Source organism: Mesocricetus auratus, unplaced genomic scaffold (genome assembly GCF_017639785.1).
Source record: "Mesocricetus auratus isolate SY011 unplaced genomic scaffold, BCM_Maur_2.0 Super-Scaffold_100011, whole genome shotgun sequence".
In the NCBI taxonomy this organism is placed as follows: domain Eukaryota; kingdom Metazoa; phylum Chordata; class Mammalia; order Rodentia; family Cricetidae; genus Mesocricetus; species Mesocricetus auratus.
The window spans coordinates 78,935,774-78,962,054 of NW_024429195.1; the positions used below are offsets into that span (position 1 = coordinate 78,935,774).

Below are 26,281 nucleotides of genomic sequence, written 5' to 3' on the forward strand. Positions count from 1 at the left end.
CTCCAAAGCAATACAGAGAAATCCTGTCTCGAAAAAACAAAACAAACAAACAACAACAACAAAAACCTCAGGCTATAAGCTTGTTGTTGCAAGTGTTTCTCCCGCTGAGTCGTCTCTCCAGCCTTGTAAAGACTCAGTCCAAAACAGGAGGCTCCAGTGTAAGCCTGCTAGTACCTTCTTCTCATAGTCACTATTTACTTATTGAGTTTCCAAACAGTTGCCAAGATTAAGAACCAGCTCTTTGACAGGCAGTGGTAGCTCATGCCTTTAATTCCAGTACTCGGGAGGCAGATCTTTGTAAATTCGAGACCAGCCTAGTCTACAAGAGCTAGTTTCAGGACAGCCTCGAAAGCCACAGAGAAACCCTGTCTCGAAAAACAAAACAAAACAAAAAAGGATTTTTCTGTGTAGTCTTGCCTATCCTGGAATTCTGTGCTGCTTCTAGCCACACTTTTAATCCTAGCACTCACGAGGCAGAGTCAGGCGGATCTCTGAGTTCAAGGCTAGCATGGACTAGAACTAGTTCTAGGACGTGTAAGGTTACACAAAGAAACCCCATTCTTGGAAAAATGGGGCTGGAGAGATAGATAGGTCAGAAGTTAAGAGTACTGACTGCTCTTCCAGAGGACCTGGGTTCAATTCCCAGCACCCACATGGCAGCTCACAACTGTCTGTACCTCCAGTTCCTGGGGATCCTACACCTAAACACAGACATACATGCCAAACATGCAGACAAAACACTAAAGTACATAAAATTAAGGGAGAAGAGGAGGGGAGAGGAGGACATGGGAGAGCAGGAAGGTTGAGCCAGGGCAAGAATAGAGGAGAGAAGGATGGGAGATACCATAATAGAGGGAGTTATTATAAGTTGATGGAGAGATCTGGAACTAGTGAGATCTTCACAGATCTTCAAAAATGACACCAACTGACATTAAGGCTACCTTAAATGCCCTCCACTGGTAATGAGATGGATAACCACCTTATATGCCATCCTAGAACCCTCATCCAGTGGCTGACGGAATCAGAGGCAGACACATCCACAGCTAAAAACCGAACTGAACTCCTGGAACCCAGTTGCAAAGAGGACTGATGAGAAAGGAATCAAGACCTGGCTGGTGAAACCCACAGAGGCAGCTGACCTAAACAAGCGGGAGCACATGGACCCCAGACTGATGACTGAGAGGCCAGCATGGGACAGATCCAGACGCCCTCCCACCTGGGTGTCAGAGAAGAGGCCTTGGCAATTTATGGGACCTTGGAGAGTAGATCAGTATTTATTCCTGACATACAAATGCACTCTGGGAGCCCATTCCACATGGAGGGATGCTGTCTCAGCCTGGACACATGGGGGAGGACCTAGGCCCTGAAAAAAAAATACAAGTAAATCACTTTTAAGATAACTGTTTGGAACCAATATTATTGTATTTGCACTGAATTTTTATTCTCATCTAGATGTGCATTTTCTGACTATATAGAAAAAACTAATTAATTAGAAATTAAATATCTAAATGACAATTTTTAATGTTTCATTTTAATTTTTTAAATTTCCATCAAAGATAAAAAGAACCAGCTCTTTCACCCTCTAACTACTTATTAAAGGAGAAATTGGGGTTTGAACTTAGTCTTCCTTTTCCTGGCTTCTGCAGTTCCCTATTCCCAGAAAGCCCAGTCTCCCACCTGAAGATGGGCGCCATCTGATTTAGACACCAGCACATCTGTTGCTTAACATTTTCCAAAATAATTTCTGTTGCCACTGCGGACAGTGAACTTCTGCAAAAGAGTCTGTGCTCGGAGAGCTTCTCTGCACAGCCAGTGGCGTCTGTTCAGCTCACTTCTGAACGTCGGGGCAATATTGACACCTGTACCAGATACTTCCAGAGAAAACTCAGGTGGCCATGTCTCAGAGGCAGCTGATTCTCAGGACAAGCCTGGCACATTATTCACAACAGGGCCTCTGGATCCTAAGAAGTATTCTAGGACTGCAGTTGAAAAGTTCACCTAAAACAGTTTGCCCAAATCAGTCCTGGTAGCCAAAAAGAAAAAAAAAAAAAACACAGCAAATACTTGGCAACTCATTTCACCTACTCTTCAACTACACAGGAGCCTGAGGAGGAAGGATTGTGAGTTCAAAGTCAACTGGACACTATAGCAAGTCCTCAATTTAAAAATACCAAAGAAAAAAAAGAAAGTATTAAGTGGCTGGTGTTTTCCTGGGGAAAGACCTCCAAGCTTCCATCAGATTCTGGAAGAATCAGATCTTTTTTTTTTCAAGGACTATCTTGAATTCATTGACATGGGAGGTAACTCCCTGAACAGAACACCAATAGCACAGGCACTAAGGTCAATGATTAATTAACAGGACCTCATAAAACTGAACAGCTTCCGTAAGGCAAAGGACATAGCCAAAATGACAAAATGGCAACCCACAGGATGGGAAAAGATCTTCACCAACCCCAGACCTGACAGAGGACTGATTTCCAATATATAAAGAACTCAAGAAACTGGACATCAAAAACCAGACAATCCAGTTCAAAAATGGGGTACAGATCTAAACAGAATTCTCAATAGAGGAATCTCAAATGGCTGAGTAACACTTAAAAGAAATGTTCAACATCCTTAGCCATGAGGGAAATGCAAATCAAAATCACTCTGAGATTCTATCTTACTCCTGTCAGAATGGCTAAGATCAAAACATAAATGACAGTTTATGCTGGAGAGGATGCAGAGCAAGGGAACCCTCCTCCACTGATGGTGGGAGTGCCAACTCATGCAGCCATTTTGGAAATCAGTATGGCTGTTTCTCAGAAAATTGAGAATCGATCTACCTCAAGACCCAGTTATACCACTCTTGGGCATACACCCAAAGGATGCTCAATCACACAACAAGGACATTTGCTCAGCTATGTTCACAGCAACATTGTTAGTAACAGCCAGATCTTGGAAACAACCTAAATGTCCCTCAACTGAAGAGTGGATAAAGATAATGTGGTACATTTACACACTGGAGCATTACTTAGCTCTTTAAAAAATGACATCATGAAACTTGCCAGCAAATGGATGAACTAGAAAAGATCACCCTGAGTGAGGTAACCCAGACCCAGAAAGACAAATATGATATGTACTCATTCATTCGTGAGTATTAGCTGAAAAGGAAAGGACAACTATGCTACAATCCACAGACCCAAAGAAGCTAAGTAACAAGGAGGGCTCCGGGGGATGTGCTCGTATCTCACTGTAAAGGGAAAATGGAATGCACATTACGGTGGATGGGGGGTCTAGGTGGGGGTGGACATGGGATCAGGAAGAGGGAGGTTGGAGGGAGAATACTGGGAGAGACAACCGGTGTCTGGGGACAAATGTGAGATAACCTAGGAGCTTAGCGCAATAGAAACGCCCAGGAATCTATGAGGGTGACCATAGCTAAGACTCCTAGCAATCTGGGATACAGGGGAATATAGAGCCCAAACTGGTCATCTCCTATAACCAGGCAAGACATCCAGTGGAGTAACTGGGACCCCAACCCAGTCATAAACTCTCTGACCCACAGTTTTCCCTGCCTGCCAGATATGCTGGAGTAAAGGTAGCACAGAGATTGTGAAACTAGCCAACCAACGACTGGTCCAGCTTGAGACCCATACCAAGAGAGGGAGCCCATCCCTGACTCTGCCTGGAGGGCCAGCACCCAGAGGCTGGATAGCCCAGAGACCTAGGATGGAACATAACATGATTGGCAAAAACAAAAGTCACTGAAATGGTTCCTAATGATATTCTACTATACCCATAGATTGTTGCCTAGCCCAGTTGTCATTCGAGAGGCTTCATCTAGCGACTGATGGAGACAGATGCAAACCCACAGCCAAACATTAGTCAGACCTCGGGGAACCCTGGGGCAGAGGGGGGAGAGAAGATAGTGGGAGCCAGAGGGGTCAAGGACACCACAAGAAAACCTACAGAATCAACTAACCTGGGATCCTAGGAGTTCACAGAGGCTAATTCCCCCAACCAGAGCAGCCACGTGAACAGGATAGACCTAGGTACTGAATATATGTGACAGCTGTGTAGCTTGGTCTTCTTGTGGGGCTCCTAATAGTGGGAGCAGGGATGTCTCTAGCTCTGCTTGTGGGACCCTTTCCCTCCTAGTGGGTTACCTAGGCCAGCCTTAATAGGAGAGGAAGTGCCTAGTCTTGATATATCAGGGCTACCTGATACACATGGGAGATTTGCCCTTTTCTAAAGAGAAAGAAGGAGGAATGGGGGGAGGGGAAGTTTGGGGGGGTGACTAGGAGAAGAGGAGGGAGAGAGGAGAAACTGATGGATCTGGAAAAAAATAAACTAATTAATTAATTAATTTTTCTGTTTCTAGTTTTTCAAGACTGGGTTTCCACTGTGTAGACCTGGCCATCCTGGAGCTCACTCTGTAGACCAGGCTAGCCTCAAACTCACAGAGATCCACCTGCCTCTGACTCCTGAGTGCTAGGATTAAAGGCATGTACCACCACTGTTGGGTGAAGCATGAGATCTTTGAACTCCCACCTAAGAGGATTATACAACACTTTTTCTGGTTGTCAAAATCATTTATTACTTTAGACTCACAGGGTGCCTGAAAGGCATTTCTTTGCTTTTCTTTATTTCAGGAAGATCTGGAAAATATTTATTTCATTATTTTTAATTGGAAATAGATTATTTTCATATTATATATTCTGATCACCTGTTCTCCTCCCCCCTCTAAATCCTCCTACATTCTCCCCTCCTCCCTTCCCACTCAAATCCACACACTTTCATGCTCTCTCTTATTAGAAAACAAGTAACAGGGAAAAAAGGAACCAAAAGAAAATGTACAAGAAACATAAATAGATAATGAGACACACACACTCACACACAGAGAGAAATCCCATAGAGAAACAAAATCAGAAGCCATAACATAAAAGCAAAAGACCTGTAAGGCTAACCAAAACAAAATCTCAGACCAAGTATTATGAGACAGAAACCCTCCCAAAACACCATCGCGTTCATTTTGTGTCGGCCAGGTATTGCTGGGCAAGGGGTCTGCCCGTAAGAGTGGTTTGTATACTCGTGAGACTCCATTGGCGAGAACTCATTTTTTTTTTTTGTTTTTTCGAGACAGGGTTTCTCTGTATTGTTTTGGAGGCTGTCCTGGAACTCACTCTGTAGACCAGGCTGGCCTCGAACTCACAGAGATCCGCCTGCCTCTGCCTCCCAAGTGCAGGGATTAAAGGCGTGCGCCACCAATGCCCGGCCTGAGAACTCATTTTTCATTTGCCAGTGGTTATCAGGTGGAGATAGATAACTCCCGGCCTAGGATGGCACCCATGTCTTCTTTCTCTCTCTGCCTCCCATCCGGCTTACACCTGTGCAGCCCTGTGCAGGTCCCCACCCTCCCCCTCTCTGAGCTCACATGTGCATTAGTCCTGTTGTGTCTAAAAGACCTTCTTCCCTCGGTGTCCTCCACGCCCGTCGGCTCTTAGTATAGAATGGCTGCAACTCTCTTTTCTTTTCCTTTTTGTCTTTTTTATTTTTAAATTTAAATTAGAAACAAGGTTGTTTCACATGTCAATCCCAGCTCCCTCTCCCTCTCCCTCCCCTCCTCCCATGCCCTCCCACCAAACTCCCATCCCCCTCCCCCAATCCCCACTTCTTTCCCCAGGGAGGGTGAGGCCCTCCATGGGGGTGTCCATAGTCTGTCATTTCATCCAGGGCAGGGCCTAGGCCCTCCCCCAAGAGTCCAGGGTGTGAGAGCATCTCTCATTGTGGGATAGGCGCCTAAAGTTCATTTGTTGTTGGTGTTTTTTTTTTTTTTTCTGTATTGTTTTGGAGGCTGTCCTGGAACTGGCTCTTGTAGACCAGGCTGTCCTCAAACTCACAAGAGATCCGCCTGCCTCTGCCTCCTGAGTGCTGGAATTAAAGGCGCACGCCACCAACACCCAGCTCCAAGGTCCATTTGTATGCCAGGGATAAATACTACCCAAGCCCCCATAGATGGCCTAGGCCTCCTCACTGACACCCACATTCAGGGGTCTGGATCAGTCCCATGCTGGATACCCAGGCATCAGTTTGGGATTCAAGAGCTAACCCTTGTCAGGTCAGCTGTTTCTGGGGGTTAAACAAGCCCAGTCTTGACCCCTTTGCTCATCAGTCCTCCCTCTCTGTCACTGGGTTTCTTGAGTTCAGCTCAGTGTTTAGCTGTGGGTGTCTGCCTCTGCTTCCATCAGTCATTGAATGAAGGTTCTGTTTCCCAGACTCTCTGGCAGTGGGATTGTAGGCTGGCACACAGTGCTGCATCCAAACATGACAAACCTACTCACCAGCCTCCCTAGGGAAGCTTGCTACGTACGCTTCCTCTGCAACCGGGTCCTTTGGAGCCCAGACTGGCCCGTACCTCACTACGTAGCTCTAACATTGGCTCTGGTTCTCCTGCCTCCACCTCCCATGGGCTTGGATTCCACACTTGCACCTTCATGCCCAGTTTTATGCAGTGCTGGGGACTGAACCCAGGGCTTTGTACTTGCTGGGTACTCTGCCAACCAGGCTACTTCTCCAGCACTCAGTCAACATCGTATGCATTTCCTTGTTGTTGTTGTTTTGTTTTGTTTTCTTTTTTGAGACAGGGTATCACTGTATCAATTCACCAATTAAGTCTCCCCAGTCCTGAGATAACATGAGTTCTTACTGCTGTGCCCAAGTTGCAAAGTCCCCAGAGACCACCAGGAAGACCCACCAAACTGCAAAAGCAAGGTTTAATGATTGTTCATCCACCCATGACAGGGACCCCATCGAGCAAGCTGACACTGCAGCCTCAGAGAGAGTGAAGTTCCCTGTCTACTGCTAGGTTTTAAAGACAAAAGTTACAGGATGACATCAGTAGGTATGAGTTGGTTTCTTTTTCTTTTTTTGGTTTTTCAAGACAGGGTTTCACTGTTGCTTTGGAGGCTGTTTTAGAACTCACTCTAGACCACACTGGCCTTCAACTCACAGAGATCCACCTGCCTCTGCCTCCTGAGTGCTGGGATTAAAGGTGTGCACCACCAACGCCCGGACTGGGTTGGTTTCTGATTGGTTGACATTTGGGAACAATTAGGAGAATTTATCAAAGTCATATTTTGGCATGAAATACCTGTGTACCAATTATTTTCATTGGTCAGTGCTGAGAGGGAACATTCTGTGGTTTCTATGGCACTGTCTTGTTACTTGCAGGTGGCCTGTTGTACATAGATAGCAATAGTTTTCAGAACTATATCCTGGAGACTACAGGGGAGGTTTTGGTCTCTCCTGGAGCTTCTTTTGTGGCCAAACAGTTCCCAGGAACCAAGTATCTAGGAGGCTGGTGGAGGTGGTCTGGAGTTTCCTTGTGTCAGAGGCCCATGTGTCTCTTCTGTAGCCCATCATGGCTACTAAAGCAGGGTCTGAGTGAGGGTCTGGTCCCTTTATTTAGGTTCCCCCTTTCACTCATACTCATTTCAAATACTGCAGGCTGAGAGAAGAAAGGAACCTCTGTAGAGCCCTTGCGACTGCAGAGCTCTCTCCTCCTTCGTTTTCTGCACACCCCTCCTCCCCCAGCCACACCCTGTGTTCTTTTTCCTCTCTGGCCTTCTCTCTCTACCTTGAAAAAGTTAGCTCTCCATCCCATCCCCTGTTCCTTCCCTCCCCTCCACACCTGGGTTTTTCTTTTCCCTTTTTCCAAACAGGGTTACTCTGCATAGCCCTGGCTATCCTGGAACTTGATTTGTAGACCAGGCTGGCCTTGAACTCATAGAGATCCGGTGTGCCACCACACCACTGCCCTGCAACTCCTTTTTTCTTTTTTTCTTTTTTCTTTTTTCTTTTTTTTCCCCGAGACAGGGTTTCTCTGTCACTTTGGAGGCTTTCCTGAAACTCTGATGTGTAGACAAGGCTGATCTTGACCTCACAGAGATTTGTCTGTCTCTGCCTCCCAAATTCTGGGATTAAAGGCGTGAGCCACCACCACCCATCGAGATATGCTTCTTAGACACTGGACAATGCCTACAGAGTAAAGAACTCCAAAACTTGCATTTATCAAATGAATAAAATAAACAAATTGGATGTCTTGAAAATGGATGAAGATTTGGTGGGGCTTGGGATCCAATAAAAACAAATCAACATGAGTGATTAGGGCTCTATTTTTGTTACTTGAGTATCTGCATTTGAGAATGGGCTGTTTGTTACATCTACATAACAAACCAACTCATCCAATAACAAATTCCATATCAAAGGTAAAAGGTGAGCACACACACCCTTCCAACATTACTACCCAACAGAGTTACTGAGTGAAGGTTTGCTTGTACTTTCCCTCCCCTCCCCACCTCGCCCCGCCCTGGGACGATTGGGATGGCTCTTAAGGTGACTCTGTGCAGGCTGCCCAAGCCTTGGGAAGAGGAGCTTGTTTCTGTGCTGCATGATTTCCGATGCTGCGTTGGACAGGTATGTGAGCCAGATGTTTGGGGAGGGTGCACCAAGGAAGGTATAACCCCCACATTCCCATCAGAGTCACCAAAAGTCATGCTAACCTTCAAGTTCAATAGGGAACTCTGCATCCGTGGCTGTCGTACCTGAGGAGCACTCACCTAGAGTGCCATCTAGGGAGTCTAATTTAGGTGCCCTTCAGTGATCACGATGCTGAAGACAGCCTAGACTTCTAGATCTTTCACCTCATCCTCTCCACCCCCACGTTATTTCTGGGTTTTTGTGTGTTGTCTGTCCGTATGTCTGCAGCCCTGAAATACTGGGTGCCCACAGAGACCAGGAGAAAGTATCAGATCGTGCACCGCTATTGTAGGTGCTAGGAACCCTCTGGGAAAGCAGCCAGTGTTCTTAATTTCTGAGTCATCTCTTCTCTAGCTCACTCCTTTGCTTCTTGGGACAGGGTCTCGTGATGTAACCCTGTCTGTTCTTAAACTCCCAGTGATCCTCCTGCCTCTGCTGAGTGCTGGATAAGTGTGACACCACAACCAGCCTTTACTACCCTTTGAAGGAATCAGTTCTGGTTCCGGGACAGAATTCAGGCTGTCAGGCTTGGCAATGAGTGCCTTCACCAGATTATTCCCTCTTGAATGAGCTGTGGGAACTAAGGGTTAGGCGGGCCTGGAAAAGCTATGATCCTGGAGCTCAGGCTCTAAGTCTTGGAGGTTGCAATGAAGGCTCAGGGCTTATGTAGCTTAGCTTTAGGAGGATCACCGGAGAGATCTTGGCAGTCTGTTCAGTCTAGAGAAAAGATTATGGATCCCAAACTGGGAGAGAACATGTTTCTTTTTCTTTTAAGGAGGTGGGGGATGAGAGATAGGTCAGAGGTTTCTGAATAGGCTCAGCAGAACAGAAGTTCAGTGGGGCTGGGCCTTGAGTTTGGTTCTAATGCTTGGGCCCCAAAAATGCAAACTATTACAGTCCCTTCAAAATAGTAGCCCCTGACATCTTACTAGCCACACCAAGGAATGGAATTATGTAGGCACTGTATCTTTTAAAAAAAATCCCCTTTATAGCACTTCCTTAAAAATAAGTATTTATTGCAACTCTGCCAGCATGCTCTTGATAGTGTCTTAGTAATTGCAGTGCTAACCGTGCAAGTTCATGAAAGGCTGAAGTGTATCTTCCGGGTGAGTGTTCGGCTCATGCTTCTCCAAGCACTTTATACTAACTGTTCCATTGTTCCCTTCAGATGAATGTTTCTTGGGCGATTGTCTTCTTGCTTGTTCAGTTGTAAGAAATGTTGATCCCTTGAGGTGACTAGCAAGGTTTTCTCTTTCCTTTGTATTTGCAGTTTGGGCATTATGACAGGCTTTGGAGCATCAGTTGATGTGGTACTGGGAATGGAAACTCCAGCTTGAGGGGATCCAGCCCCAGAAAGCACATCTTTACAGCACACACTTCAATGAAAATATTACGCATACATGTAATGATAGAAAAGTGAAATATTTATAGGAGATTTACGCTCCTTTATCTACAGTTCATAGAAACAAAGTGTAGAGAGTTTGCTTCTACCAAAATACTCCAGGCACCTTGAGGTACTTAGTTCAAAATCCAGCAATCTGCCTCAAAGTTGTGAATGGCTTTTTAAGAAATATCTAACCCTGATAAAGTTCATGTGGTGGGTGGGTCAGTGCATGGCTAAAATCTCAGCTTTTGGGATGCTGATCGAGGAAGACTGACAGGAATTAAAAACCAGTCTGGATTACAGAATGAGTGTGAGGCTAGCCCAGGCTTCATAGCCACTGTCTCAAGAGCAAATAAACAGACTGCCAAAAAAAAAAAAAAACCAAAAAACAACTGATTAAAGAACATATCCCAGACTGGATTTATGAATGTTCTTATGTTTTCTTTGTTGTTAGTTTTTTGAGACAGGGTTTCTCTGTGTTTCTTGACTGTCCTGGAACTCACTGTGTAGACCAGGCTGGGATTAAGGACACACACCACCACAGCCCAGTCTCATGTTTTCTTTTAAGTGACCTGACTGGAAGATAAAGTATTGTGTTATCATCTCACTGTATTATTTGGTATTAATTGTTATTGTATTGGTATTAGATTAAAACCTTGCCAGGTGGTGATGGTGCATGCCTTTAATCCCAGCACTCAAGAGGCAGAGGCAGGTGGATCCCAGGCACAGGCTTTCTACACCGGCCTCCATGCCTGGCCCGATAAATGGTCTTTGCCAAGATTCCGAAGGCAAAGAGGTCTAAAGTTCTATTATTTAAAAAGGGGGGGGGGCAGGCTAAGGTGAGAAATTGAATTTCAAAAAGTTTAAATTAAAAGCATTTGGGGTGGGGTGAGATGATCTCTCATAGTCCAGGCTGGCAATAAACTCCAATTTGAGCTAGTGTTAATTTGGTACCTGTAATCCCAACACTCTGAGGCAGGAAGATTACTCTGAATTGGAGGCCGCTACAGACTGAGACCTTGTCTCCAAAAAAAGCAAACAACAAACAATAACTATTAAACTTATTTGGAACTGTCCTTTTATTTCATTGGTCTTTTTCTTCCCCACCAGAAGTTGTTACTGAGCCCAGAGCCTTGTGCAAGCTAGCAGCAAGGGCTTTACCTCGGAGCTTCCTCAACACGAGACAACCCACTAATGAAAATGGTCAGTTGTTTTGTTTATCTTTACCCTCGAGTATTGAAACTCAGATTTGTTTCTTTTTGAGAAGGGTGTCCTGTATCCCAGGTTGGCCATAAATTGCCAGGGATAACCTTGATGTGCTGATAATTCTGCCTCAACTAAGTGCTTCGATTATAGACACGTGCTACCATGCTTTATTTAGGTGGTACCAGGGATAGAACCTGTAGTTTTTATTTATGCTATATAAAATTTTATGCTCTATCTAATTATAACTATGGTATAATATATATGCTACAAGATAAATACTTTCGGTAAGCACCAGTTTGACAGGCCAGTGCTTTAAATACTAAACCAGGAAAGTGGCTCTCACATTTGGTGACATCTGAGCCGTGCTATTGTCTATGGCTATGACATCTAGCAGGGAGGGCCCAAGAAGCTGTTGAGCATTCTACGCTGCAAAGAACAGCATGCTGCAATGACAACTTAGCTAGTCTACTACGCCCATAGTGCTGAAGTTGAAATTCTCCTAGCAAAAGAGTCAATTACATTCTATTCATTTCAGAACTCCCGAGTTTCGCCATTGTTGCAACAGACCTGTATCGAACAAGACAGTCTGGGTCAGGAATTCGATGATGCTTTGGAGGTGTTGCAGCACTCAGTTGGAGGACTTCAGTACTTCCCAGGTGAAATAGTCATTGGCACATGTGCTGGTTGGTCACATGCATGTAAGATAAGGCATGGAGACCTAATAAGACTATGATCTTGGCATTGCAAAGCTGGGATTTCCCTAGGGCTCCCTGGCTAAGCAGCATACCCTTATTGATGAGCTCTAGGCCAGTGACAGACCCTGTCTCAAAACACAAGGATTTTGAAGGATGATATCTGAAGCTGGCTTTGGCTCACACATGTTTACACACACACATAGGTAAAATACCCATATACATAAAATAATTTTAAAAGTGATATAGAACAGAGGCCAAGGGGTCATTGTTATGAGGCCAGCCTGATATACATAGTTAGACCCTGTCTCAATAAGACAAAGAACAAACATAAAGTCTGCTTATCATTTGCTTATTATATTATCTTGAATTTTGTATAATTTTTTTATTTTACTTTTTACACATGTTACTCCCAGTTCCCTCTCCCTTCCCTCCTCCCCTGCCATCCCAATCCCCCCAACATCCCACTCCATCCTCCCTCCCCTCCCCAGGGAGGGTAAGGCCTTGCATGAGGGATTTTCAGAGTCTGTCATATCATACCGGGCAGGGCCTAGGCCCTCCCCCATGAGTCCAGGCTGAAAGAGCATTCCTCCATGTGGAATAGGCTCCCAAAGTCCATTTATATGCCAGGAATAAATACTGCTCTACTCCAAGGTCCCATAGATTGCCAAGGCCTCCTCTCTGACACCTAGGTTGGGGGGCGGGTCTGGATCCGTCCCATACTGGCCTCTCAGTCATCAATCTGGGGCCCATGTGTTCCCCCTTGTTTAGGTCAACTGCCTCTGTGGGTTTTGCCAGCCAGTTCTTGATTCCCATCTTGAGTTTTAAAAAAATATATATATGCATATTGTGTATATGTATATGTGTATGATGTATTATGTATGTGTATTTGCATGGTGTATTGTGTAAGTGCATGGTGTATTTCGTATGTATATATGCATGGTGTATTAAATGTATGGTATATTTTGTGTGTGTGTGAGTGTGTGTGAGTGTACATATGTATGTGTACGTATGTATAAAAATGATTTAGGCCCTAAGAGTGTGGAAGTCAGGGGACAACCTTGGGTGTCATCCTTGTCAGAGTCTCATTACTATGCATAAACAGGCTAGCTAGCCTGGCTCTGCCTCCCAACTCTGGTCCTTACTTTGTTGTTATATCTCTCAGGCCTTCCACTCACCCAAGATGTAGTTAGTGTGGAAAAATACAGATTTTTATCCTTCTACTGTTATTTTTATTATTTGATCTAGATAAGATGGAATAAGTTGTCTACTAAGTTTAGTATCATAGAGAGTTCCAAGATCAAAAATAATAGTGTGGCACTTTAGATACATGGAATATTTCTCCCTAAGGCAAATGGGTTATGCAGAAGAGTATAATATTAGAATATTGGAGTAAACACCATGGAAAAAATATAAAGTGGTAAGAACTTAGAAGGCAGCAATCAATAGAATATGTGTTACCTTGGGCCACTCCATACCTGTGCCTGTGTGCGTGTGAGTGTGTGTGTATGAGTGTGTGTGTGCGTGTGAGTGTGTGTGCATGTGTGCGTGTGAGTGCGTGTGCCTGTGAGTGTGAACGAATGTGTGCTTGTAAACTTGGACTTATGAAATGTCTTTTTTTAATTAGAAAATCACATGACTCACTATTACTCTCACCACATCAGAGGCAATCCCAGCTTCTATGGGATCTCACCCCCAGAAGAGCCCACCTACACCTGGAGAAATGTAATAGTGAGTATGTCTAGCGAGGCCAACTCTCGGCACAGAAAAGGGCCCACAACAGCCATGCTTTTGGTTTAATATAAGTGAGCTTATTAAATTTGAATCAAACATCAGTAAAAGGATGAGAGAGCAAGCAGCAGAGAGATAGTAGAACCTCAGATCAAACACAGAACAGAAGTTGGGGAAGTTCTGAACAACAGTGCAGTCACCTGGAGGCCGGACAAGTCAGCGAGAGCTCCAAGCAGATCATGTTCTCCTGGGTATGACTTCAATTAGCCCTTCCCACCACAGGCTTTTTTTTTTTTGGAATTTCTTTCTTTTTTTTTTTTGTTAAGATTTATTTATTATGTATACAGTGTTCTATCTGCATGCATGCCTGCAGGCCAGGTGAGGGCATCAGATCTCATTATAGACGGTTGTGATCCGCCATGTGGGTGCTGGGATTTGAACCTGGGTCCTCTGGAAGAGCAGCCAGTGCTCTCAACCGCTGAGCCATCTCTCCAGCCCCCACCACAGACGTTTTTATTTGTGTCAGTGGTCACACAACAAAGGTGCCTGGGAATAATAATCCACCTTTCGGTTGCATTCAAGGCCGTGCTACTTTTATCTGGCAACCTTTTTAATAACTCGTAAACTGCAGAGTATAGCTTCTTGTAGTTGTGACTCTTGGCATGACAGGGTGGGGGTGACAAGAGGGCTAAAGCCAGTCCCGTCCCTTGTGTTTAATTAACCAATGGACGCTTCTCTGCCATGTGTAATGGTAGGAACTTTTTCCTCTTGTCTCTCGATCCCAGCTGCCATTGGTCTCCCTTGCCCAGGAAGGCATTCAGTCCAGGAATGAGATCCCATCTTCCCTTTGCACTGACACCCTAATCTTTGACTGTTTCATTGCTGGGAGGTGAGGGGAAGCAGGTGATGCCCTTTATTTATTTTTTTATTTTTTGGTTTTTCGAGACAGGGTTTCTCTGGCTTTGGAGGCTGTCCTGGAACTCGCTTGGTAGTCCAGGCTGGTCTCGAACTCACAGAGATCCGCCTGCCTCTGCCTCCCGAGTGCTGGGATTAAAGGCGTGCGCCACCAACGCCCGGCTCGATGCCCTTTATTTTTTGAGGTTTGGTGTTTGTCTACAGTCCAGGATCTGTAGCTCAGGATCTGCTGTAGTCCACCTGCCTCAGTCACTTGCAGCATGGCGCTAACTTTAGGCTTCTTGGTGCTGGGGTTGCAGTTGTGAGCTGCCATGCCTGATTCCCACTGATCACTTGGGTCTTTCTCACCGGGCATTTTTAGAAGAGGGGTAACCACCTCTTTCTCATGGGAGGAGGAGTCAAATGTTAACCTCTATCCCTTGGTCCTCTCTGTATTGTTTGAGCATCCCTGGGATGATCTGGCTGCGGTGGAGGCAGTGTTTTGAGAATGCTCTTAGCCATGGTCTTCTGCCACTGATGGGGTTTAGGGAGGCATGGGACAAACTCCCACTTAATATCCTTCTGTCTTGTGTTTGTAGAATGAGTCTGCGAACTTGCATTTGGAAGAAAGTCTCCAGCAATCTCTGCAGAGCATACACGAAAACCAGCTGGGACAAGTCTCCCTCTTCCAGCCAAAGGGAGGAAAAGGTACATTGCTATGCCACCCCTTACATAAGTTCAAAGGGATGTTGTGTATGTGTTTGGGTTTTTTTCCTTTCTGTTATTACGTAGCCCAGGCTGGCCTTGGAACTCACTAGTAGACCAAGATGTCTTCAAACTTGCAATCCTGCTTCAGATTATAAGTATATAGCATCATGCTGGATGGAGCTCAGAATTAACTATATTTCTAAGTATTATCTTGTAGCCAAACACAGTAGTACATGCTTAGGGCCAGCACCAAGGCAGAAGGATTGCAAGTTTGAGGCAAGCCAGAGCTACACGATAAAATCCATTAAAGAAAAAAAATCCATTAAAACACATGAATTGAACCACTACAATGGTGTTGGGTTATTTATTGGATCATAGGCAACTTACTGATGGTTACACTCTGGAAGAAAAATGCCACCACGCCACCCCCAGCAATCATTAACTACCAAAAGCTCAAAAGCTCCTCGTGGAGCTGCAGTGAGTAGATAGTAAAACAGCCATGCCATCTTCAACTGCACAAAAGTCGAGACTGCCTACACTCAAGATACTACAAGCAGATTTTGGGGGTGGAGATACACAAGCAGTGTAGGAATAAACTATGCTAACCTCTCAAGGGGAAGATATAATCTAGCCAAGAGGGCTGTTTTGTTGTTGTTGTTTTTAACTACTGGTGAATCCATTGGAGAATGATACAGCATACAGACGCTAATTCGGATGTCATGATGTGGCTGTCACTTTAATTCAGTGACTTCTGCCAACAACATACAATCCAGGCAAACATTCCATCTATTTCCATACCTAGTAATTTTGAGACACAAATTATTACATCTCTAAATAGATAAAAGACACTGACATTAGTACTTGACTTTATAATTGAAAATGGCAATGCCCTTAGCCATTGCTCATGAACAATGTGGACTGAAGACTTGTCCACAAGGCTCTCGGATCTTCAACATCTGGCATCTTGGGCTGGGCAGCTGCTGCTTCTTAGCCTCTGGTCAGCGTTTAGACAATCACTGTTGAACAACTTGACTCATCATGTAAGACCGTCTAACAAACAGCCTTAAAATATATACTCATTCTATCAGTTCTGTTTCTCTAGAGTGCTCTAATACACACATCCCCAAAAATGTAAAAATAAGGTTCACGGCTTTGTGTAATTAAAACATGCTATTAAAAATATTTCCAATAACGATGCTAAACTTCAGAAAAACTGGACTAGAAAATGTCATGTGTTTTCATGTCATTGTTTACAGCCCCAGAGATAACCTCCATGTCATAGCTACTAATTCCCTTAATATTACTTTTAGGGCAGAGAGAGACAGCATTTAAGAACAGTGGAGTTAAACATGGTTGTGAGCTGCTGGGACTCGAACCTGAGTCTTTTCTGCGAGCTCAATAAGAGCTCTAACAGCTGAGCCAACTCTCCAGCCCCTTGTATGTTTTTTAAGTTATTATTTTATGTATATGAGTGATGTGTTTGTATGTATGCCTTTATGCCAGAAAGGGCATCAGACCCCACTAGATGGATGTGAGCCACCATGTGGTTGCTGGGAATTGATCTGGGACCTCTGGAAGAACAGCCAGTGCTCTTAACCTCTGAACCATATCTCTAGCCCCTCCCTTTTTAAATGATTTACTTATATATACGGTGTTCTGCCTGCAACATATGCCTGCAGGCCAGAAGAGGGTGCCAGAACTCATTCTAGATGGTTGGGAGCCTCAATGTGGTTGCTGGGAATTGATCTTGGACCTCTGGAAGGGCAACCAGTGCTTTTAACCTCTGAGCCATCTCTCCGGCCCCCTTGCATGTTTCATAATGAGAAAGTATGGTGGAAACTTAACTGTGAGGAAAAACTGCCTTGAAATGAAATCTCCAGATGTGGGGGAGCAGGCTTCCTTTTTCCAGAGGACAGTAAGGAACTTTTAACAATTTCCACATCATTTAGCCCATGGATCTTTCTGGGCTGCTGGTAGGTAACTGTGTTCCTAAGGTAGTGAGTGAGAGGAAACCAGCTCAGTGAAGTCTCCATTTCTGGGGGCAAGTCCTTCCATGGAACCTTCCAGGGCCAGCCACAAAGGGTTTACTGTCTTCTCTTTCCCTCCATTGCAGGCAGGAGGAAGGTTCGACTGTTTGAATACCTTTACCAATCTCTGTGCAACTCAGAGATGTCATCTTGTATTCAGTGGGTCGATAGAGCCAAAGGTGTCTTTCAGTTTATATCAAAAAACAAAGAAAAGCTTGCTGAGCTATGGGGGCAAAGAAAAGGCAACCGAAAACCCATGACTTACCAGAAGATGGCCAGAGCCCTGAGGAACTATGCCAGGACTGGGGAGATCACAAAAATCCGAAGAAAGTTGACCTACCAGTTCAGTGAAGCTGCTCTCCGGAGCCTGTCTCTATCTCACCTCCGGGAGAAAGACCTCTTGTACTCCCAGTATGAACAGCCTAATCAGGAATATTTCAGTCCGGACCACTGGACTACAAACTACTATGCCTATGCCGGTTACCAGAGCTAAGCCACTCCAGCTTCTAATTGTGGTCTACCATTCCTTGCTTGCTAGCATCAGAAAACCCCCAGCTCCAGAATTTTCCCAAAGCAAACAGCTGCTCTCCGTACTCACAGATCCCAGGCCCACAATACACAAGCAGCTAAGGAGGACTCTGTAGAATGTGGTCAGACCTTTTTTGTCCTGACAACATTTTAGGTGGTGTTTGCATTAAAAAGATGTTTCAGAAGGATATTCATAGTTTACCTGCAGATACCTTCAAATAATCATAGACTTAGTGTCTACAGATTGGGTATCCAAGAATACCCTGGAGCCAGTCTTACAAGAAATGAATGCCAAAGGAGAAGATCTCCAGGCCATTTACCAGATTTTAAAATTAATGATCAAGTATATCTCAACCAATTGAAATTATAGGCTGAATGCCTTTTGCTATGAAATACTTTTTCTTCCAGATATGACACTTGGATGATTCTATAGGATGATTCTGTTTACTGGCTGGCTGGCTGGCTGGCAGGTGGGCTTGCCTGCTGGATTGCTTGGAGGCAGTGTTGCCCAGACTGCCCTTGAGTTAATGGCATAGCAGGTATATGCCACCATGTCAGGATTATGTATTGATTTAAGCACTTTCTTGTCATGTACTGAGGTAAAGTCATTCAAAATGTACTGTGACACAGAGGTTATACCAAAATGTTCATGGCTTCATGTTTTTCTTAAAGAACCAGTTGGCACTCCCACCAGCAGTGGAGGAGTGTCCCTCTCCAAATCCTCTCCAGCATAAATTGTCATTGGTGTTTTTGATTTTAGCTATTCTGACAGGAGTAAGATGGTATCTCAGAGTTGTTTTGATTTGCATTTCCCTGATGGCTAAGGATGTTGAGCACTTTCTTAAGTGTCTCTTGGCCATTTTAGCCTCCTCTATTGAGAATTCTCTATTTAGTTCTGTACAACCACCTTTTAATTGGATCCTTTGGTGTTTTGGAGACTTGCTTCTTGAGTTCTTTGTAAATTTTGGAGATTTGCCCTCTGTCAGATGTGGGGCTAGTGAATATCTTTTCCCATTCTGTGGACTGCCTTTTTGTCTTGTTCACTGTGTCCTTTGCTTATTAGATTGGGCAAAGGTGTGACTATAGGAAAAAAGGACCAGCCAAAGACACACACTCTGAGCCGAGCCAGAGAAACACACTTTGGCCCTGCAACCAGAACCAAAGAAATGCACCCTGACCCTGAAACCAGTGCCAAAGGAACACACTTTGCCCCTGGAATCAGAGTCAGTGAAAGTGTCACGACCACCTCGATCAGCAAGGAAGATGCGACTCAGGAATCCTTCTCACAAGCAGTTTATTCAGGACCTTGAACAAATCTTCTGACCCCAGGGAGTGCCCGCCCACAGCTTAAAAAGGCCCTTGGGCGGCCAACCCTGGTAAGCCATGTGGCAACAGCAGATAGGTCCACATACGAGGAAGCAAGCCTGATATCCAGCCTTGTCCAAATAAGGAGTTGTTTATCACAGAGAGCACTTGCTATCGGGCTAGCAGAGGCGGAAGCCAGCACCATCTTAAGGGTGCGGCACTTCGCAGCTCTCTACAGTTCCCCCTTTTTCGTTTAAAATGTAACAGGCAAGAGTAGAGGTCTGATCTCCGACATAGACAGGGACATTGTACTGATTTTTGTTTGGTGTCATCCACTTAACAAACATCAGACCTGTCCGATACCCTTTTTTCCAGAGGTGGGACTCTTGGGTACCAACCCGCATGCAATCAGACATGCTCTTCTCTGGGTCATTATTAGCTGACTCAGAGCGCAGTGCTCTGCCTCGCATCCTGAGCGTATTTAATTAGTTTTTAAGGTGGCTAACCATGCCTGTGGGGGACTGTCCTGCTTCAATATCGGTAAAGGCCTGAATGACCATGGCTGCATTGTGTCTTTTTGTGTGACTCTAATCTTACATAGAATCCACAAGCAAACCAGGGAGACCAACACCAAGAGACCTGTTAATGCTCCTATACCCGCCCACTCCTTAAGATGGTTCATTGTAGAAGTCAGCCAGGACGATAATCCCGATGCAAAGGAAAGGTCCACTCTGGTGGAATTCACATGGACCACTGCCAGCCTCAACTCCTTCAAAGTATCTTCAAATTTAAGTGACCAGTTCTGTAAAAGAAAACTGGACAAATACTTGGACAAATTTGTAGCTTTTGTAAAATTGGCATACTGAACAGGAACACATATAATCCTTGCATTTTCCACTCGCAGCCTCCAGGTGCCAAGATTGCCACTCACTTCTCCTTAATTTGGCAGTGATTTTCCAAGCCTTAATGGCTATCTGATCCACCTGTTCAAACACCTGTCCTGGATATCCTGTCTGCATGTTTGCAAATCTACCTTTTTATTGCTGGAAGGGGGCACTGTTCATACCATGGGGATCATGACAATAGTTTGGAGTTCCTCCTCATTCTCCTCGGAGTCCGTAGACTCTGAGTCTTCTAGAGCTGAGTACATCTTTCTTTTCTGTTTTCCTCCCTATTCACCGTTTGCCTGCTCTGATCTCTCCTCTTGTAATTGTTCTAAAGCATTTCTCCCCTTTTTAACTGCTTCACTACATTTCTGATCCTCAAGGGAACTTTTTACTAGTCTCTAGACAGGCCAAACACCACCTCTGAGCATTTGAAATAATTCAGCAGCATTTATCATCAAGTGTACTTTAGCAGTTGTTCCTTCCTGAGCAATCAAAAACTGAAAAACACAATAGTATACAGTATCCAGAATTTCTGTGTATTTTCCATATTGTTTCTCAGTCCCATGTAAAATCAAGATCTCTCTCTAACTTTCAAAAATCTTAGATTCTTAGAACGAAGCAGCTCATTCAGAGCCAAAAAATTGGGTGCAACTGAGAAGCGCCCATAGCCAAACTAACAATGTTTTTACTTTCCGGTTGCTGCTAGCCAAACTAACAATGTTTCTTTTAAGCTTCTAATGTTTCTTTTTAGCTTTTACTTTGGGTTCCCTGCTAGCCAAGCTAACAATGTTTTTACTTTTGGTTCGCTGCTTCACGAACCATTTGTCCTGCTCTCTCTTTACCTACAGAGAGGAGTAAACCAATTGCTCTTGTCCCAGTCCTTTTTTTGCCCCGCTCTTGTCGTGGTCCCTTTTTTAGTCTAAGATTCTTTGATGGCAGCAACTCGTTGAGTGCCAGAAAAATTGGGCGGGATGTGGAATTACCCATGTTTTAATAACAAACAGTGAAAAGAAAACCCCAAAAATAAAATTGAATACCACCCAAAGGGCCAAGAAAAAATAATAATACCCTTTGTTTCACTTTTACTCTGTCCGCTTTGACGCAGCTCTACTACTTTCCTTTTTGTCCCGTCCACTTTGACGCGGCTCTGCTGACCGTTCTCCCCTTCTCTACGGGTGAGAACAATAATCCCGCTCTTTTCGCGGATCCCAGCCTTACCTGGGGACTTACCGGTGCATCCCCTGACCGCTGTGAGTTCTGAATTCCTTTCTTCGTACGAGTGTCCCCGTACGGGCCACCAACTGTCACGACCACCTCGACCAGCAAGGAAGACGCGACTCAGGAATCCTTCTCACAAGCAGTTTATTCAGGAACTTGATGAACAACGTGGAGGCAGCCCCGGGAGAAACCCCTCCTGCTCCCTAAATAGCCGAGGCCAGCCAACCCTGAGCAGCACGTGTGCGCAAGCCATAGGCTCACCAGAATGCATAAGCAATCTGATGACGATGGCGTGACCCCGGCGGGATGGGAGCAGGCCAAATAAGGAGTTGTTTATTACTGAGCGCACTCACCGTCGGGATGGTGGAATGCGGAAGCCGGCGCCATCTTTGAGGCGCGGTGTGGCGCAGCTCTCCACATGAAAGAAATGCACCCTGGCCCTGAACTTGGAGCCAAAAGGCTAAAATAGACCAGAGAAAGAAACACACTTTGGCCCTGAAACCAGAGCCAAATCTGACCCTAATTCTGTGCAGAAAACTAACCAATCCCTGAGCAGAAGCTCTAGCCAATCTGAGCTCAGCACTTAAATCGGACCAATCCCTATCCTGGAAAAACTACCCTGCCCCCAAGAATCCCTATATAAACCCTGTGTATGTTGAGCTTGGTTGGTCCAGCTGCTTCATTCCAATAAACCCCTTCGATGAGCTTTGGGTGAAGATCTTCTTTTGCGGTAGTGACGGAACAGAGGCGACCCTGGGCAGAGCAGAGCTAGCAGGGCTGTAACACTTTTGTCAGGGAAACCTTCTCTTGGCAGAGCGGAGTTGTTACACTCTGCTCCCTGCACTCCGCTCTCTGCAGCTCTCCGAGAGCAGAGCTGAACTGTAGCTACTTCACCAGAGAAACCTGTCGAGCAAAACTGCTACACTCGGCAAACATCCCCAGCTGGAAGACCCTGTCCTGCTGGAGCAGGGCCAATACACTGGGGAAGCCTTTCCCTGAGGCAAGGCTGTAAGCTGCTAAACTTACTGCAACCTGTGGTGGTCCTTGGCTCCCGAGCTCCAGGATACCTTTCCATCTTAGCTGTGTAACACTCAGTATCCTTGGCTCCCAAGCTCCAGGATACCTTTCCATCTGAGCTGTGTAACACTCAGTATTCTGTGACTCCTGAGTGCCAGAATACCTAACCCATCCCAATGCGTCCAAAATGCCTACAGTGACACCATGTAAGTGACATGCGAGTCACAGGGAAGTAGAGCAATTCTGCCAACTTACTGGAATCAAACATCAAAATCATGGCAGTTGCCAGGGGCCTCACTAGGGTTTGGAGAGGTGTTGGCTAATAAGTAGAAATGTTCTGACGTTTTAGTCCTCCATCAGGCGACAGTTAATAGTGACATTTCATATGTGAGTTGACTCAGCTCTGCCAGTGGAAGTGGTTTGCTTCTCAGCACCTACATAGTTCACAGACTGCATGTAGCAGGCATACAATGGTATACATTCACAAAGACACACATGCACATGTACAAAATATAAAATCTTGAAAATAGAAAAATACTTAGATATTTTAAACAATGGCATTTGAGGTGATGGAGATACAGTTGAAGGGGACTCCTGCACATTGGGGGCTCCCTCTCACGCCCCAGCTTAGGCACAAACCACACCCAAAGGTCTGTTTTCACAGAGATCTTTTATTAATTGGGGAAGAAAGTTAAAGTGGCCACTCTGTGACTCAGGCAGAACAGCAGCAAATGGCCTTGCAGATGTGGGAAGGGAAGGTCTGTGTCAGAGGGAGCTGGGATGCTGCAGTGAAGGAGACTGGACGAGGGGGAGGGGGAGGGGACAAGGGAAAGGACAGGGATATTTGTCCCAGAGGGGGACAGAGGACTGCCTCTGGATAGGAGACTTGGCACATAGGCAAAAGGCGGTTTGTAAAGACAAAATGGAACCCCGAGTTAGGATGAGGTGTTTAATTTTAATTGGATGTGTTAATTAGATGAGTGGGGGGGGGGCTTTGATGGTTAGACCGTGGTGGTCAGCCTCAGGAGGAAGACGTGGCCAAATAAGGAAATAGACCTTGATGGCTAGCATTAGGAATATAATCTAGTGCTGTTTTAGCATGGCAGAGGGAATGGAGAAGGGCAAGGCCTGCCAGAACCACAAGCTTGAGTGGGGCTAGTGTCCATTCGCAGTTATCCAAATTGCCCACTCCAAGACGGTTAGTAAACACACACAGAGGTACAGTTGTTAAGTGCACATAAAAACTTGTGTGGCTGTCCTCAGCCTATGCTCTCTCTGCATGACCACTCAGGAGCTGTAGTCCTGGGGTACTAAACGAAGATAGCAGTCCAGGGAAAATGACTGTGATGATAATAATCTTTTGAAGATGTCAACTACCATAAGTCAGTTTAAAATTCAATGCTTCAGGCTATTCTACAGATCAGCCACAAGGAGGTGCTGCTGTCCGGTTCTCGCTTCCACCCAGTCTAACACCCGGGTTTTCTTCTTTGCTCTGGTGAGGACTAGGGATTAGCAACCACTACACTGAGGGAAGAAACTGGATTTGCACAATTGAGACCGAAAGCTCTGGCTTCCACATGGCATAGGTCACCCCAGAGAGAGACGATCTGCTTCCATTTGGCGGCTTGCTCTATAATCTGTGTTACCACAAAGCAAGGAAGTTTCCTAACCTGCCTGAACCATCTTCAGGTCAGGCTATGGACCAGTGAGTGGTTCTCACCCTTCCTAAAGCTAAGACCCTTTAATACAGTTCCTCATGTTGTGGTGACCCCAACCATGAAATTATTTCCATTACTGCTTCCTAACTGTAATTCTGCTACTGTTACAAGTCATAATGTAAGCATCTGATATGCAACCCAAAGGGGTTGTGGCCCACATGTTGAGAGCCACTGCTTGAAGCACCTGCAATCTGGAATTCTCTGACTTTCCTTTTCCTTTGTGCCCATAAGAAAACTTTCAGGGTCTCTAAGACCATCCCACACCTTGGAGTCCAGTCGCAACAGGAACCCCTTCTGAAGGAGGGAAGGGTCTCTAATGGGGCAGGGTGGGGGGAGCAGGAAATGTCACCTACACTAACCAGACTTTGCCTAACAGGAGACAGAAATGGGTGCTAAGAAGGGTGCCCGGAACACTGCACGCAGCCCAGACTTCGACTGTCCTGCGTGTATTTACATGCATCCAACATGAATTAACATGCATTTAAAACATGTCCATGCTGCTGCGGAAGTTGCACACTCCCTACAGGGAGGCACCTGAGACCACCCCAAAGCAACTCCACTAGACCTCCAGAAATTCTATCCCCAGCTGCATTTGTCTGTGGTGGGCCATGACGGGCCACAACATAAAGTCTGATTTGGAAAAGACAAGAGTCACAAACAACTCCAGTCCTCAACTGTAGCGTCTGTCTAACTGTGGGAAGGGTGAATTTCCTGCTGTGTTTATTGTCTTTTGTAAATAGTTTTGTCCTTACGCAACCCAGGCTGGCCTCAGACTCCCTGAGAAGCAGCTGTTGGCTTTGAACTCCTGACCTTGCCTCCACCTCCCAAGTACTAGGATCATAGCCTTTTACAGTACATCAAACTATAATATCCTTTATCATATTTGTGATCCTTAGCTCTGCCTTATGGAGTAGTTCTCTTGTTTACATTTTCTCTATAGCAGTATTTGAAATGAGAATTAGCCTCTGTGTGTCTCATAACATGCAGTGATATTTTGACATGAATATGAGTTCGGGGGACTGGGATTACTGGATCCAGATTTTAGCATTTGCTATTGACAACATCCTACTTTCTTCTTATTAGTTTTTCCGAGACAGGGTTTCTTTGTAGGTTTGGAGGCTGTCCTGGAACTCTCTTTGAAGACCAGGCTGGCCTTGAACTCACAGAGATCTGCCTGCCTCTGCCTCCCGAGTGCTGGGATTAAAAGCGTGCACCACCTCATTATTTCTTTTCTTTCCTTCCTTCCTTCCTTCCTTCCTTCCTTCCTTCCTTCCTCTTTGTTTTCTGAAGATAACTCATGAGGAAGTTTATTTTAAAACAATTCTTTGGTATATAGTTATACCATTTTTGAAAAGTTATTCTTCCAACATTCAGGAGGCAGAGGCAGGCAGATTTCTGTGCGGTCTACATAGCGAGTTCCAGGATAACCTCCAAAGCAATTCAGAGAAACCCTTGTTGGGGAAGTCCTGTGTATATGTCAATAAAGCACTGTTGGCCAATAGGGAAGCAAGATAGATGGGACTAGGAGTCGAGGAGGACTCTGGGTAGGAGAAACACAGGGAGTCAAGATGTAATCGCCATAGGGGTAGGAAGCCCAGAAACTTTTCTCCGGTAAGAGAAATACTTAGATTAACAATTATGGGGTAAATACTTAAGTCAGAGCTAGCAAGTAAGAAACAAGCAAGGCCAACAGCTTCATAATTAATACAGCGTCTTGTGTGTTATTTGGGGATTACAACATGGCAGAGCCCAGGCGACTGGCGGGGGGAAAAACCAAGCGGCAGAAAAGAAAAGGGCTTCTCTTTACAAACCCTGTCTCAAAAAAAAAAAAAAGAAAGACAGAAAGTTATTCTTTGACAATTTTATAACTGTATATAATGTACTTGATCATATTCACCACCCATTATCCTTTAATCACCTTCTGTGGTGGTTTGAATAAAAATAGCCCCATAGTGCATACGGAGTGGCACAATTAGGAGATGTGGCCTTTTGGAGTAGGTGTGACCTTGTTGGAGGAAGTGAGGCACTAGAGGTGAGCTTTCAAGTGCTCAAGCCAGGCCCAGTGTCTGTCTCTCTTCCTGCTGCCTGCCTATCTGGATGCAGACCTCTCAGCTACCTCTCCAGCACTATGTCTGCCTGCACGCCACCATGTGTCCTGCCATGATGCCTATGGACTAATCCTCTGAAGCTGTAAGCAAGCCCCAATTAAATGCCTTCTCTTAGAAGAGTTGTCATGGTGTCTCTTCACAGCAATAGAACACCGACGAACACACCATACCCTCCCGCTCCCACTTGAACTTTTTCCCAGAAAGGTCTCTTCCTTTCAAGATTTTTTTAATGACCCACTGAGCTTGATTTGGGTTGCTTACATAAACACGGGTATGGAGTTATTTACTGGACAATGGACAACTTACGAGTGGTTGCACCACTGGAAAAAAAAGCGACA

At 45.1% G+C, this 26,281-nt stretch overlaps 1 protein-coding gene across 1 annotated transcript; it reads left to right on the forward strand.

Annotated features, from left to right (window-relative positions):
- Positions 1-9,573: 9,573 nt before the first annotated feature.
- On the forward strand, positions 9,574-18,420 carry Spic (Spi-C transcription factor). Its single transcript, XM_040754309.1, has 6 exons — positions 9,574-9,626; positions 11,015-11,107; positions 11,646-11,766; positions 13,430-13,533; positions 15,027-15,135; positions 17,249-18,420. Exons 2-6 carry the CDS (start codon positions 11,099-11,101, stop codon positions 17,653-17,655), a joined length of 750 nt encoding a protein of 249 aa, XP_040610243.1. The 5' UTR covers positions 9,574-9,626; positions 11,015-11,098; the 3' UTR covers positions 17,656-18,420.
- Positions 18,421-26,281: the final 7,861 nt, after the last annotated feature.